The following is a 16228-nucleotide window of genomic DNA, read 5'->3' as shown; positions in this document are numbered from 1 at the left end:
ACAAAAAAGAGGTGTGTCTGCTAACAGGTTAATGTTTAACTTCAAAGGAACAAGATGTTTAAAAGCTAATGCACTCAGAATTGTGACTCTGTCTTTGATGGGGATGTGGTATACCCCTGTTTCTTCAGTGTATGGTATAGCCTTCACCTCTGAAACTGTCTGGTCCGTTGGCCTGTTTTGTATTTTTTATATGTAAAAAAGTTCAATAAAGATATTGTCGAAAAGAAAAACAGCAACAAAACAAAATCATCCCAAGCTTCTTCTGCAATGCGTCAACCAACCAAATTGTTTTGGACAATTTGAGAGTCATGGTTGATCTCAAACGGCTACAGGTTACAATAAACGAAGAAAGGTTTTGGTTGAAGATGTGTCACTGTTCATCATAGGTGGACTTTTTTATGCAGAAATGATCAACGATTCAACAAAAGGTGTATAAGGTGTCAGATTAAGAGATGAAGATATTACTTCTCTGTAGGATGCAACACACAAGGGCATCTAGGGAAAGAGGATGTGGCTCAAAGATTGCTTCAATTGTTATTCAACCATTATTCATATCTGTGTTCCACTTAACTAAGTGTGGTAAAAAAAAAAAAATAAAATAGAAGCTTATATTCCCCAGAAAGTAGTAAGTGAGTGATGTCTATACACAAGAATGGATGAAGTCATGTTTTCTGGCTTAACCTCATCCTTATTAATCACAATAAAAAAAATGTAATCACAACAAATAAAATATACAAAATGTACTGTATGCACAGTAGATGCAATCTTTTCTCTATATAACATCATGAGACCTGATAGGTCATTTTCTTTAAAGGACATGTTTTCCAGTCTTATTGTCATCATATCCAAGTGTAATGCTTGACATGTGCAGGCAGGATGGTTTCCTATAGACAGCCACCTGAGGAATTTCACAAGCGCTGCCCCCGTTCTGCAGGAAAAAACTTTGAACAGCCAGTTTCCAGTCATTAGTTTCTGTGTCAAACAGAAAGCGATAGAAGATGTGTCGTCGTCCCTTATCTTAGTGCTAATATCTGCTGTACAAAAGTCCTATGAAGCTTGGTGCATTTCAGATGATATGAAACCAACCTCAGTGAGATAATCCCCTCTCTTTAAACCACACCTCCAGCTGAGTATAAATTCTTCCTCTCTGAAGCATTGCTGGAAGCCTCACACAGAAAAGCCTGACAGACGCACCAAGACGGGGTGTTTCCTCTTTTTTTTTTTCAATGTATGCAATGTGTTTACAGTGCATGTTCGCTCAGTGCATTTTGGCACGACCAGCTGAGTCTTGACAGAGCTCCAGAATCGCTGGGAGGCTCTCAGAAGGGGACTGCTGTATTTGAAGGATCACAGTCTGAAGGGGGAACCCAGTGCCAGAGGAGAGGAGACTCTGGGTTACAGGCAGCTACAAGTGCCTCCAAGATGAAGGATTTAACTTTGTGATGCCCGCCTGGATACATCTTTAACACTTCTCCTTTCTATTGCTGTGGCACTATATTAAACAGGACTTTGACTGCAACCTCTCCTACCGCTGTGGAAGCAGGATGACTTCCACTGTTACAACCGGCCAAATGAACATGACTATGGGTCAAGCTATTGACAACTGCAGTGCACCCAGCCTAGTCACATATAAAACCCTCTCCTGGGTGATGATTGGAGAGTTTGTGCTGGGGCTGCCGCTCAACCTGTCGGTTCTCTACATCTTCATCTTCAGGTATGAGGAAGCACAATCTTGGCCAAAACCAGCCTAACACTTATCTTAGTAAGTGATGTTTGCATGGCTCACCACCTAGTGGGAATTTCCTGGTATTTAGAGTGATTCAACCCTAATATTACAGTAAACTGAAAAACAACGCTGAACTTATCTTGTAAGCATTGCAAAAGCAAGTCATTTAAGTTGTATAGAATTCACACACCTTATTTTAAATGACTGTAATAAGACTAAACAGACAATTCAGTGCAAATTTAGGATGCTGCTTCAAAATGTCAAACATGTAATACGATAGCAATTTAACGTCTCTAAAATGTTATTTAAGAACAAAAAAACGATATGTTGAATCCAGTGCAGATTAAACAAGATGAGCCGTGTGTGCTATGACAGTGGTTCCCAACCTTTTCCAACACATGGCCCACTTGAAAATCTCAAAAATGTTGGCGGCACACATCCGACCCCATAAGGATATGGAGGCCAAATAATGCCTTCTCAGAGCAAAAACAGGGGAAGCTCAATTTTGCTCAAGCTTTTGTTTTTCAATTGTTGATTCACTATCTCTGGAATCTTGACTTTTAATTCTTCCTGTTGCCAACCAGCTAACCTTTTTGATACTGCAGTTTTGCCATGGATGGACTAATCTTTTAGCACTCAATCACACTGAGATAACAAACAAGTATTTAGTGTTTTTAGTTTTTTAATTATAATCACCAAAATTGTTCTGTTTTGCAAACGATTTGTCGGGCCACTTGCAATACCTTCCCACAGGCCCACTGGTTGGGAACCACAGTGCCATGAGATTGACTGATAAACATGTGTACAAACATGTGGAACATATTGTGCTGTGGATGAGGAGCATCCCAGCAGGCAGCGTGCAGAGTCAGCATTTTCTTTGGCACAGCTGTACTATTTCCATCCACTGATATAAACAGTGCAAAAAGGAAAGCAGTGGTTAATTATGAAATCCTAAAACATAAAATATAAACGTCACATTACTACACTAACACATGCATCAGTTTGTCAACAGAGAACCGAGTCTTAAACATGAAGCAGTTTTCCTGTGTTTATTCTTGAGGCAGAATAAACTCTGTAGCAGTGAATTAAATAACTGTTTTGTGATTTTCTTCCTCTTTAGATTCAAGTTCTGGAAGAACAAAAGCGTTTTCCTCTTCAATATTGTGGTGGCTGACTTCTTGCTGGTGGCCTGTCTTCCTGTCAAAGCCTTCCATTACTACAACGGCTTGAGGCGCAGCGAAGATAACACTGTGTGTAAGATGATGCTCTTCATGCTGTTTCTCAACCGAGGAGCCAGCATCGCCTTCCTCATCATCCTGTCCATGGATCGCTATTTCAACGTGGTCCACCTTGGGCGGCGAAATTTTATCAAAGTGTTGAAGAAATCGCCCCAGATTTCCATCATCATTTGGCTCTTCTTGCTGCCCCTCACCATCCCCACGATGCTCAAGACCTTTGAGTGCTGCAATAGCCATGGACGAAGAAATGAGACATCCTTTCACGATGTGACAGACACCTTCAGAGAGGTACTTTTTATTTCTATCTCTTAATTTTGTTTAGTTTGTAGCATGGCTGTAAAGATAGCTGTAAAAATAAGGCTTAAATGTGACCATAAACAACAGCCCAATATATACTCAGTCAAGCATATAAAAGCTAAACACTTAATAAGAACCGGAGTTATTTACACAATCTCACCCAGACTTCCTAAATAATAAAGCTGACAGTCATCACAGCACTGTGCGCTTTAATGGTTCATCTAATTCCCCTTTGTCTGGGCAACATTAAAAAATTAATCCACGATTTTAACCTCTGATGTGTAGTAACTGTCTGAGGCCTGTACACATTGTCGATTTATCTATTAGTTATCAGCAGGAAGCTTATCAGCAACTCTTCTGATTATCAATTAATCATTTATTAATGATCTTATTAGTCATTAGCCAAAATGACAACAATCCACTGGTTCCACCCTCTCAAATGTGAATATGTGCTGGTTTTCTTAGCTTTCTATGCTAGTAAACTGAATATCTTTGGAGCAGAAGAATTTGTGATGGACATTTTTCACACATTCTGAACATTTCATAGACCAAACTAACTGAAAAATAGTTATAATTCATTGATAACAAAAATAATCATTATCTGCGGGCCTAATATTTAGGGCTTTTAGAGATTTCAATGTTTTAAATTCTATACTGGTTCTGTATTTAAATCACAAAAACACTGTACTCCCAAAATCCAGGTTAAAAATGGCTTAGAATTACTTAAAATCTTATGTTTATCAGATATCATGTTGCTATAATAGCAATTTCTTTAAAGGTCCCAAATAGTATAAAGTGAAATGTCCATGTCTTTTTTGATTATAGATCAGGTCTAGGTTCTATATTAATACTGTGAAAGTATCAAAGCCTCAGTCCACAGAGAAATGCACACAGCCTGTATTCAGAACCTGAGCCTGAGCCATCTGGACCCACCATCCAACCTTGCAGGATTTGGTTTCTCTGAGTGTTCACCTGAAATCTGCCATTTTTTATTCGATCACTCAGAAAACAGTCAGTCTCACTGACCTGTTGTTACTAGAGCTCCAGAGAGAAGGCTAAAAGAGGAAATGTAAAACTACATTGAGATAGTGTTTGATTCTTAAAACCACAAATATATCTTCTCATGGATATCAAAATATAACACAGAAAAAGTGTAAAATATGGGACCTTTAATGTTCTGCAAAAAAATTTTTAGAGATGAGCTAGAAAACTCAACACCTGGAGAAGCAATTTTTTCTCTCGACTGCAGATATGTGAAGGTTAAATTTGCGGGACAGGGTACTGGCCATCATACTCATAGCCTCTGTTTTTTTTTTTTAAATCTCTTTAAGATCGTCTTCTTCACTCAGATCGTCATCCCGTTTATCATCCTCGTCTACTGCACGGTACGCATCGTCAACAGGCTGAGGAAGAAGACGGTCGGGGAGAAGACCAAACTGAGGAGAGCTGTGTGGGTGGTCATGTCCGTCGTCGTCGTCTTCTCCATCTGCTTCCTGCCGAGCACCATAGCCAGAGTGGTGCTGCTGAGCGTCAGGCTGTTAGAGAAGGAGGACGCAGAGAACATAGTGGTGCAGATCTACGACGGCCTCATGGTTTTGTCTTACACTGACTGCCTGCTGGACCCGCTGGTATACTGCTTCTGTAACTCAGGGTTTAAGGATGTTTACATATCCACTTTCTGTCCCAAGTTCCTTCAGGAGAGACTGCTAACTTCCTACACAGTTAACGGGACTGGAGGAATGACAACAACTACAACTTCTGCAACCAGAACCAATTCTTTGCCGATACTATAAAACTGATTTCCTCTTTCCTTTGAACTGTGATTAAAACCATCTCCAAGGAAGTATCTGCAGTTTATCTACCATTATGCGTGGGTATTTCCACAGACGATGGCAGATTAGACTTAGTGTCTGGAAGAGTCGGGCCGAGCAATGCTGATAACTTAAGGTCATCAAATACCCTTTACTAAAAGTCTGATGCAGATGTAGTGGGGGTGTACCACAACACACCTCCTCCACAGCGTCAGTAATCTGTGACAATGAAGCACAACATTTCTCCATGTAATCCTCCATTATAGTCTTGAATAACCTTCTATTGCAGCTAATGTTATGTTTGCTTTCTCAACTTCAATGTGTAATACATATGCTCAATAATGTTGTATTAAATATATAAGTTAAGTTAACTGGTTTTAGTTGTTGACTTCTCTCTGGCAACAGTAATCCTGCTATCACTACGAATGAATCAGATAAGGTGCAACAAACAAAAGCAGTCAGATAAGTCAGATAAAAAAGAAGTCAGCGAGGTGTTCTGTGAAGAGGGCTGCTCACCCAAAATTACTGTAAACACAAGTGTGGGTGTATAGGGCATTAAAGTGAATTAGTCACTAATATGTCTTCATGTTACGGGACTTTAAAACATTTATAAGAATATGAGACAATGTGTTACATACAATTTGAATTTGTATTTTTTAATTTATTAGGATTTATTCAGAATCAGGTGTTAAGGAGCTGAGAGGATAACTCTGTGACTGCATATTCCTGCATATGATGGCCCCTGAAATAACAACTAAGTACTGATGGTATAGTATAGAAAAAGCCCAACATACTGTTTACTACTGCTGTTGACATACTTGTTCAAAGCTGCTGTGCTGTACATTTACCCTCGCAGGGTTTGCAGAGCTCTCATTCATCACTCAAAAACTCATCTCTGTGTGTCACCCAAAATACCCCAAACCAGTTTGATCTGTTCTCATTGGTTGTTTACCCTCTGTGCAACATATTGTGAACTCTTTTCACTGACAGTCAATGACCGATGTGTCACTGATCATCCATGGTGCTTCCTCTTTTATAATCATTTTCATGTCTACGTTCTGGGGTTTAAAAGAGGTTAAAATTATGTAACTACGACATCTACAAAAATGTCAAACCCAGGTGGACGACAGAAACCATGAAGACCTTTTAAACTTTGCCTCACTCACAGTGTATATACTTTTGGTGATTTGATTATCAAAATTGAATAATTATTATAACACTGAGATGCTGACTGGAGATCTTTGTATATCGATTCTGTAAATACACAGAATACAGGTGATACGGTTCGTACAACTGCACTGAAGTAGTTGCGTGGCCTTCAGGGTCTGCAAGAGAAGAGTGTTGTCTTTTCTCGGCAAAACATACTGTTACATACACAAATGAGCAAAACCACCTTCCTCTTTTTCCAATGGTGTAACATTACTCCAAACAAGTACAAAGAGTAATACCTCCATATCCCTGCTGCACCCCTATACATCATTACAATGTCCAAACATTGGCATTGCTGATCTGCCTCTTCTGGCTCCATTTTCTACCCCTTTGCAGGAAAGTGCTACAGTTTGCTCAGGTTGTGTATGTGTATCTGTTGACAGAGACTCCAATCACACTTAGAACATGAAACCATCTAGGGTCAGATTATAGGTCAGATACAGCAAACTGAAGCGGCATGTTCCCACATCTGTGTGCATGCATTAGCCCTTCATTACAACACTTTTTTCAACTATGTTTTACTTTGAGGTGTGAACCCTTTTCTCTGGTTAGGCTAAATGGGTGTTGCAACAGCAGCGTTGGTTGCAGCTGTCAAGTTGAGGCTAGTAGCCCCAGAGCAGGAATATCACAGGAATCAAAACAACAGAGCAAAAGAAAAACAAATGCTGAACATCAGTGTTATTGTTGCTGCCTTCTTTGCATACTGTCTCTGTGCCTCGTCTAATTTTTTTAAATCCTTTAATAACTTATGTCTCAGCCTCAGACTGAAAACAGTTTTAAGGAATTTAGCTCATTAAGATAAATGACAAGTGATTTTAATCAAAACTTTTCTGCCTTTGTTCAAAGGTATCTCCTAAACTGAATCTGCACTGTACTTTTAAGGTTTGCATTTGTTGGAAAGGCTTAATTGCAATGCTGAAAAGGAGATTTTTTTTTGCACTGGATGTGTGTCCTGTCCAACACTGACCTGTTCCTAGAAGAGTCAGCAGTCGACCCTGTTCCTGTAGAACCTTGTGGATCTGCTCAATTTGCTGCTGAACCACGTCACATGGATGATTTGAAGCCTGTGGAAAAAAAAGCAGACTTTAACTAAGAACTTAACCCAAGGAAGAAAACAGATTATGTCCCATTGGCTTTGTCAGGCAGTTTGAGATGAGATGCTTTCCAGGAAATGCTGTAATCTGATGCTCTACTGCAACCTAGTGGCAAGAAGGAGAAATAGACTAAAAGACAGCATGTTGGATTATGTGGATTAGTATTGTTTGTCTAATTCCTCTGCAATTGCTTTCTCCTATACAACTATGAACTATGATTGACTGTTGGTGCAAAACAGCAGCTCTACAGAGAAATTACTGTACTCTGACAGTGCAACTGTACATCATCAATAATTGTTTTTACAATATCAAAGTACTTTGTGCTAGAGCTCTCCTTTAATCCTTGAGCTTTTGTGAAGTACAGAAAAGTAATACTTACACTTATTTGTTGCATGGTTTGATTTATGGTCTGAGAGGCATCGGTTATGGTCTGAGAGGCATCGGCACCCATGTTGGCAACAGTCAGCTGGGATTGGCCAATGGGCACAGCATCATAAGGGCTCAGGAGAGAGGACATGTAAGGGTGAGTCCTGTCCACCACTGGCTCACCCTGACAGGCCAGCAGGCTCAGTCTGTACCCCTGGTGCTCCACCCCACTGATTCCAGAGGTGGGTGAGATAGATGCTGGAGAGTGAGCTGACTGACTTGGATCTGTGCTTGGACTTGTTCTCTCCATGGGTATTTGAGCAGACATCACTGGAAGATACTCAGTCGACTTGTCTTTACCTGGACGCCGGCTGCAAAACAGATTACAAGCGGATTATAAACAAACACATTAAATGCCACAGTGCAATAAAAAGTAACTAAAAGGGCTTCATTTTGCTGAGAAGAATTAGTTACTGTACTGAAATAACATGTTTGCATTTAAGGAATATTTGGTAGGCCATATTTATATAGGCTAAAAGTCACTACAGGCACTTAAAGTTGTATGATTTTTCTCATATAGGGTTCCTTCTGGCTGCAACAAATATTTTCATTTTACAGGATAAAGAAAGGCATCATGCTTCACATTTGAGAGGCTGGAATGAGCAAGCTTTTGGAGGATGATTTTGTAATCAAAATAGTTAGTGAATAATTTTCTGTAGATTAATCAAAAAGGTTTTAAGGTTAACTTTAACAAGCCCATCTTTCAGATAGATAGATAGATAGATAGATGGATAGATGGATAGATGGATAGATAGATACTTTATTTATCCCCAAGGGGAAATCCATGTAATGTTCATGTTCAGAAGGATAAGTGCAAAATGCAAAAAATAATATGGTACTAGTTTCAAAACTCCCCCTTCAGCAAGGTCAATGTTTACCAAACTACATTTAAAAAATGGTGAAATTTTGTGCACATACTACATTAGTCATGCTTGCTACCTATCAAAAGGGTTAAGCCTTCATTTAAAACTTGGCAGAGTTGACAAATTATTACATAAAGACGTACAGGATACACCATTTATTTCAGCTGGGCTAAAGTTAAAAAACGACAACAGCTGGACAAAAGTTCGAATTTTACTTAAATAGGCTGAATTAATGCTTAATCAAAACTCAACTGACAGTTTCAGATGGACAGTGAACAAACTCTTAATTTCTTCCCTCGGGAGGGTTATAATCTCATGAAGCAGTGACAGAGGACATTTTTTAAAGCTAGGCATATATTTTATTAATCGTTCAGTCAGTTACCTTCATCTTCAGGCTGAGTTGAGTTACAGTTGAGGGAAGTTTGCTGTTGCTACGGTTACACACCAACTACGTCACAACACTTGTTTCCCACCTCAGTTAACCAACTAAATGCAGATAAATCTCCTTAAAAACAAAGCATTAACATATATTAAAATAACCCTTGAGGTAGACTGAAAATATAAGGTAAAATGGTTACCATTGCCCAGGTGCGTCGCTGTGTGTATCTGTGTTTCTCAAAATGACCGGAAAAATATTCATTAAAAAATAATTTGGCGGACTGAACAATACTGACGGCAGCCTACTAATATTGTGAAGATCAAGCTGTCGCTACGTTAGCCTAAACAAGATAACGTTAGCCTTTGTGAACGTTGTTTGACGACACCTTATTAATATATTTAAGTTAACAACTGAAACTCACTAACCCAGTATGCTGTGTAGCTGCCGATGTGTTCCTCCTGGCTTTTGGTTGTCTATAACATGTCCCTGCTGCTCCATGTGAAATACAAAATTCACCCATGCACCAGTCATGGCGTGGTTTATTTTTTTCCAGAAGTCGCAGTGAACCTGTTGCAGAATCCGCACTGACTGCTGCCATTCCACATGTTGTTGTTGTATACTGTGCCTGCCTTCTTCTTCTGCTCGAGTTTAATGTCAGACTAGGACGCTTGTAGTGTGCCCTCGTCAGCCCCCCTACGGTACTGTAGAAAAAAACCCAAATACCTGTACCCCCTAAAAAAAGGCTAAAAAAAAAAGGTAGCATTGTAAATATTACAATATCTTCCCTTCATTCATGCCTGCAAGAATCTTGTGGTACGATTTTGTCGTCTGCCTGTCTCGCTCCCATAAGTGGCTCAGTGTCTTCAGATCTCTGCCCCCCTATGTAGACCCTACACTATCCATTAGCTAACTATCTAGCTTGTTAAATACACTTTACTTTCTTACTGTCAGAGTTTCTGAAGTAGATTGTGTCACGTATGTACGGATGATAGCTAATGCTAGCTAATTTCTAACTTTTGCCTTAAGTTACGCTTTAGCTAAGTAATGTTAGCTAGCTGGTGCTGCACCCTGTCATTTCCAATGTTGTCATTTGATTAACAATTATGAAATTTCATACATCATCTAATTTTAGCAAACAGTCATGAGCGGTGAGACAATGAAGGATTGGTTGCTCTAGAGATAAGTTTTGGCATTAATATAGAGTGCCTTATTTCATTTTAATAGTGTTTTGTGTGGTGGTTTAGTGTTTTACATTTTTGATATGGAACACCCTTTATTTTCATTCAGGAATTCAGGAGTTTTACCTGGTTGGGTTATTGAATAATATTAAACTACAGTACATGTGGTCTTAGTCATTGTATTAGCAGTGGTGGAAAGTAATTAAGTACACTTACACTTAGTACTATACTTGAGTACAATTTTGAGTTACTTGTACTTAACTTGAGTATTTGCATTTCACGCTACTTTATACTTACACTTTACACATTGTAAAATTGGGCAGTGAAATTCCCACACTTTGTGTGACACTGAAGTTATGAGTATGAATTTTGATCCTGTTTTTACACCTGAATCTGATTGGACAATGACAGTCCAGTCAGAGGGCAGGTGGTTCTGTGTTGAGCACTGAGTTTTAAATGCAGTTTTTCTGCTGTGTATCTGTAAACAGATGTTCACAAAATGGCTGTGTAACCTCACTACTGATAACATTTGTTCACATATTTTATCCATGCATTTATTGGAAGAAGAAGAAGAAGACCAAGATAACAGGGACATCTGGTATAACCAATAGTGAATGCATATATGTATAACAACCAACTCCTCATAGACAGAATTCATTGGACAACTGGTGTATGAAAGTGTTTTCATCTTGGTTGGTTTGATTATTATGTTTTCATTCATATTAGGTTATGGCAAAATGGTTATTTATGTATTTTCTTCAAGGGTGGAAAATGACAGCTGTTGTTCCCACAGCAAACATTGTAGAGATTGGTTTGTTTACCATATTTGAAAATGGTGAACTGAAAAAAGCGACTATAGCGATCACCACTTTTGATTTGACAGGTTCAAAATGTTATGTGTTTAAAGTAAGCATTCTAAAGCCATTGCTAATGAGTTCTTGTAGTATGCTGAACTAAAAAATTGTATGTTGTGGTGCATTTCAAAATGTTGCTACAAGTATAAAGTTTTAATTCTATAATAAAGCACAACTGACTCCACTGGTCCTCAGTTAAAGTAAAAAAAGTTCCTCTATCTACAGATTTCTTTAATGTGGCCAAAACTTCTCTCCATTTCTCTTTCTAGCTGTATTTTGTCATGTACTTGATTGGCTGATTTGCTGACCAAGAGTGAATGTCACTCATAAAACCTACCACTCCACCAATTGCAAGGACATAGCAAACCAGAGGCAATAAGTAGGCAGATACAATAGAGATTAATTCAGCATGTTAAAGCTGTCTGGACCCTACTGAGCAGGTGCCACCTCCTCCAACCACCCTGCCCCCCACCCCCTTCATATCCATCTATTCATCTATACACTCCCACATTTCATCCGGGGTGTTACCTCATCTGAATGGCCTTCAGCATTTCAGTAATGAAATCTCATGGTGTTAAAGAACCAGTAGGCCTATGATTTAACGGAGTGAATTGTGTGTGATTATGGAAAGCAAATGTTCTTCCCTGACTGTCCATCCCCCTTCTCCTCATCCATCCGTCCTTCCATATCTGTCCATAGATAGAATTTACCCTGAGGCAGAAGTGGGCAGCTGCCTGGGGCCCTGTGATTTCCCAAAATCATGTCCCAGTTCAAAGAAGCATGAAAACTGCAATGGAAAGAGAGAAAAAAATAGGACAAAAATAGGAAACAAATCATTAAACTAAGCAGATGCTGAATAGTAATTTTGCTTATTTTACTACTTTGACTCAGGCAAGTTTCAGGAGTCTGCTAGTTGATTTTTATATCGTACAGATTGAATGGAAACCAGCGGCTGCCTGGAACTGCAGGAAAAACACCAAAAGTCTAAAAACAGTTTAAAATGTACTTGAAAATGAACTGTAAAAACGATGTGTCGTTCAGGAGCTGGTATGCTCCTTTAAGAAAATGGTGATACCAAATTTATTCTGGGGCCCAAAAGACCGATTCCTGTCTTCATCCCTTGACCCCTTCAGTTTTTAAAAAAAATTGTCCCTCCCACTATTCCATCATTCATTTCATTTGAGTACCCCTCCTCCCTTCATCCATCCTTCCATCTATTGTCCCCTTCTTCTGTCCATCTTTCCTTCTTTCTGCCCTCTCTCCCTCCCTGCATCCCACTTTTATATCTGTTGCCTTTTCATCTGATACTCCACCCACCCTCCCACCACCTCTTTCCCTCCCTCTCTCCCTCCCTCCCTCCCTCCCGCCTGTGGCGTCCACACACCGACCGGAGCACAGACTCTCTTGCTGTCAGTCACTCGCCCAGCGAACAGACGGCAGCGGCAGCGGCAGCAGGAGGAGCGGAGACGGTAATCCCCCCCACCCCCCTCACCCTCAGTCCACCCACCCCACCCCTCTCCAAAACCCAGAAACCGGAGGCAGGAGGGGAACAAAACCTCGCGGGACACCTGTGCGGCTGGATACCCCCCCTCCCTTTCTGGGTCTTTGTGATTTTAGATCGAGGCTAAATTCACACCCAGACTGTGGATGAACATGATGGGAAGCGGTGATGATTAAAGACGGGGATGTAGACGCGGAAACAAGCGGCCAAATCTGACTCGATTGACGGTGACGGAGCGGTCGGCGGACTCGCGCCCCGCTGCCGCTGCCGTCTGTTCGCTGGGCGAGTGACTGACAGCAAGAGAGTCTGTGCTCCGGTCGGTGTGTGGACGCCACAGGCGGGAGGGAGGGAGGGAGGGAGAGAGGGAGGGAAAGAGGTGGTGGGAGGGTGGGTGGAGTATCAGATGAAAAGGCAACAGATATAAAAGTGGGATGCAGGAGGGAGAGAGGGCAGAAAGAAGGAAAGATGGACAGAAGAAGGGGACAATAGATGGAAGGATGGATGAAGGAGGAGGGGTACTCAAATGAAATGAATGATGGAATAGTGGGAGGGACAAATTTTTTTTAAAAACTGAAGGGTCAAGGGATGAAGACAGGAATCAGTCTTTTGGGCCCCAGAAAAAATTTGATATCACCATTTTTTAAAGGAGTATACCAGCTCCTGAACGACACATCGTGTTTTACAGTTCATTTTCAAGTAACATTTTAAACTGTTTTTAGACTTTTGGTGTTTTTCCTGCAGTTCCAGGCAGCCGCTGGTTTCCATTCAATTGTACGATATAAAAATCAACTAGCAGACTCCTGAAACTTGCCTGAGTAAAGTAGTAAAATAAGCAAAATTACTATTCAGCATCTGCTTAGTTTAATGATTTGTTTCCTATTTTTGTCCTATTTTTTTTCTCTTCTTTCCATTGCAGTTTTCATGCTTCTTTGAACTGGGACATGATTTTGGAGAAATCACAGGGCCCAGGCAGCTGCCCACTTCTGCCTCAGGGTAAATTCTATCTATGGAGATATGGAAGACGGATGGATGAGGAGGAAGGGGATGGACAGTCAGGGAGAACATTTGCTTTCCATAATCCACACAATTCACTCCGTTAAATCATAGGCCTACTGGTTCTTTAACACCATGAGATTTCATTACTGAAATGCTGAAGGCCATTCAGATGAGGTAACACCCCGGATGAAATGTGGGAGTGTATAGATGAATAGATGGATATGAAGGGGTGGGGGGAGGGTGGTTGGAGGAGGTGGACACTGCTCAGTAGGGTCCAGAGACAGCTTTAACATGCTGAATTAATCTCTATTGTATTGCCTACTTATTGCCTCTGGTTTGCTATGTCCTTGCAATTGGTGGAGTGGTAGGTTTTATGAGTGACATTCACTCTTGGTCAGCAAATCAGCCAATCAAGTACATGACAAAATAAGCTAGAAAGAGAAATGGAGAGAAGTTTTGCCACATTAAAGAAATCTGTAGAATAGAGGAACTTTTTTTACTTTAAACTGAGGATCCAGTGGAGTCAGTTGTGCTTTATTATAAGATTAAAACTTTATACTCTTTGTAGCAACATTTATGAAATCATGACCACAACATACCAATTTTTTAGTTCAGCACTACCTACAAGAACTCATTGATGAGGCTTGTAGCGAATGCTTACTTTTATAACACATAACAGTTTGAACTCTGTCAAATCAAAGTGGTGATCGCTATAGTCGCTTTTTCAGTTTCTACCATTTCAAAATATGGTAAACAAAACAATCTCTTACAATGTTTGCTGTGGGAACAACAGCTGTCATTTTTCCACCCTTGAAGAAAATACATAAATACATTTTTGCCCATTAAAATTCCATGAAGTCCTCTAAACTATCGAATGACCATAGAATAATCAGAACCAACCACAGATTTGAAAACACTTTCATATCACCAGTTGTCCAATGAATTCTGTCTATTGAGGAGTTGGTTTGTTTACACATATTTGAGAATGGTGAACCCTAAAAAATCAGCGACCTATAGCTGATCACCAAACTTTTTGAGTGTGTGAAACAGGTTCAAAAATGTTTTATTGTTTTTTATGTGTTTAAAGTAAGCATCTCTAAAGCCGATTGCTAATGAGTTCTTGTTAGTATGACTGAACTAAAAAATTAGGTCTGATGTTGTGGTGCATTTTCAAAATGTTGCTTACAAGATAAAGTTTTTCTATTCGTGAGTAATAAAGCACAACTGACTCCACTGGTCCTCCAGTTAGAAAGTAAAAAAGTTCCCTATCTACAAGATTTCTTTATATGTGGCCCAAAAACTTCTCTCATTTCTCTTTTCTTAGGCGTGTTATTTTGTCAAATGTACTTGATTGCTGATTTTGCTGACCAAGAAGTGAATGTCACTCACATAAACCTACAAACTCCACCCACAATTGCAAGGAACATAGCAACAGAGGCATAAGATGGCAGATACCAATAGAGATAATTTCACGCATGTTAAAAGTGGTCTGGACCCTACTTGAGCAGGTGCACTTCCCAACCACCTAACCTCCGCCACCAAACCCTGTCGATATCCATCTAGCTTCATCTATACACTCCCACATCTTACGTTATCCGGTAGGTGTTACCCTCTCTGTAATGTCCTTCAGACTTTCCAGTAATGTAAAAATTCATTGGTGTTAAAGACACCAGTTAGGGCCTATGTATTAAACGGAGTGAATTGTGTGGGACGCATGTGATAGTGGAAAGCACATATGTTCTTCCCTGATGTCTCATTCCACCTTTCTCTCACTTCATGTCTCCGTTCCTATATCTGTCCAAATAGAATTTACCCTGAGGCAGAAAGTGATGCAGCTGCGCTGGGCAGCTGGTCGATTTCCAGTAATCATTGTCCGCAGTTGTCATAAGAAGCATGAAAACTTGCACTGGAAAGAGAGAAAAAATCAGGACAAAAATAGGGAAACAAATTCATTAAACTAAGGCAGATTGCTAGAATGTAGTAATTTTGCTTTATTTTATTACTGTTGACAATACAAGGCAAGTTTTCAGGAGTCTGCTAGTTGATTTTTATATCGTACAGATTGGAATGGAAACCCAGGGATGCTTGTAACTGCAGGAAAAAAACCAAACAGTCTTAAAAAACAGTTTAAAATGCTTATGAAATAACTGTAAAAACGATGTGGTTCGTCAGAGAGCTAGGTAACTCTCTTTTAAGAAAATGGTGATAAGCGAAATTTTATTCTGGGGCCCAAAAGACTGATTCTCTGTCTTTCATTCCTTGACCCCTTCAGTTTTTAAAACAAAAATTGTCCTACTATTCTTATTCATTATTCTTGACCAGCCTTACAATCCATCCCACTATATCTTCACTGCCTTAAATTCTAATTGTCCTTCCTCCTTGTGCCGATCTTCTTTTTCTCGCCTCTCTCACTCCTGACATCCCACTTTTATAATCTGTTGCCGTTCTTATCATCTTGTACTATACCTCACACCACCCTCCCACACCTTCTTTTCCCTCTTCCATCTTCCTCCATCCCTCCTCCGCCTGTGCGCCGTCCAAATCACGCCGCGAGCACAGACTCTCTTGTGTTCAGTCACTCGCCCAGCGAACAGCACTGAGGAGCAGCTGGCAGCAGCAGGCAGGAGCGGAGCACGGTAATCCCCACCCCCCTCTA

At 40.1% G+C, this 16228-nt stretch overlaps 2 protein-coding genes across 2 annotated transcripts in view; one reads left to right on the top strand and one right to left on the bottom strand.

Annotated features, from left to right (window-relative positions):
* Nucleotides 1-8068, bottom strand: part of tcp10 (t-complex 10) — a 41453-nt gene extending 33385 nt beyond the window's left edge. Inside the window, exons 1-2 of the mRNA XM_022765024.1 lie at nt 7755-8068; nt 7249-7345 (exon numbers count right to left, since the gene is read on the bottom strand). Of these exons, the coding sequence (XP_022620745.1) occupies nt 7249-7345; nt 7755-8051 (394 nt within the window). The 5' untranslated portion in view covers nt 8052-8068. The remainder of the gene's footprint in view (nt 1-7248; nt 7346-7754) is intronic.
* LOC111238866 (12-(S)-hydroxy-5,8,10,14-eicosatetraenoic acid receptor-like) lies at nt 1179-5443 on the top strand. Its single transcript, XM_022768577.1, has 3 exons — nt 1179-1714; nt 2847-3252; nt 4593-5443. Exons 1-3 carry the CDS (start codon nt 1545-1547, stop codon nt 5052-5054), a joined length of 1038 nt encoding a protein of 345 aa, XP_022624298.1. The 5' UTR covers nt 1179-1544; the 3' UTR covers nt 5055-5443.
* Nucleotides 8069-16228: the final 8160 nt, after the last annotated feature.

The sequence above is a fragment of the Seriola dumerili genome, unplaced genomic scaffold (genome assembly GCF_002260705.1).
Source record: "Seriola dumerili isolate Sdu_G_001 unplaced genomic scaffold, Sdu_1.0 BDQW01000025.1, whole genome shotgun sequence".
In the NCBI taxonomy this organism is placed as follows: domain Eukaryota; kingdom Metazoa; phylum Chordata; class Actinopteri; order Carangiformes; family Carangidae; genus Seriola; species Seriola dumerili.
Note: the sequence above shows the minus strand (reverse complement) of the source record. Positions and strands in the feature narration are given on the sequence as shown.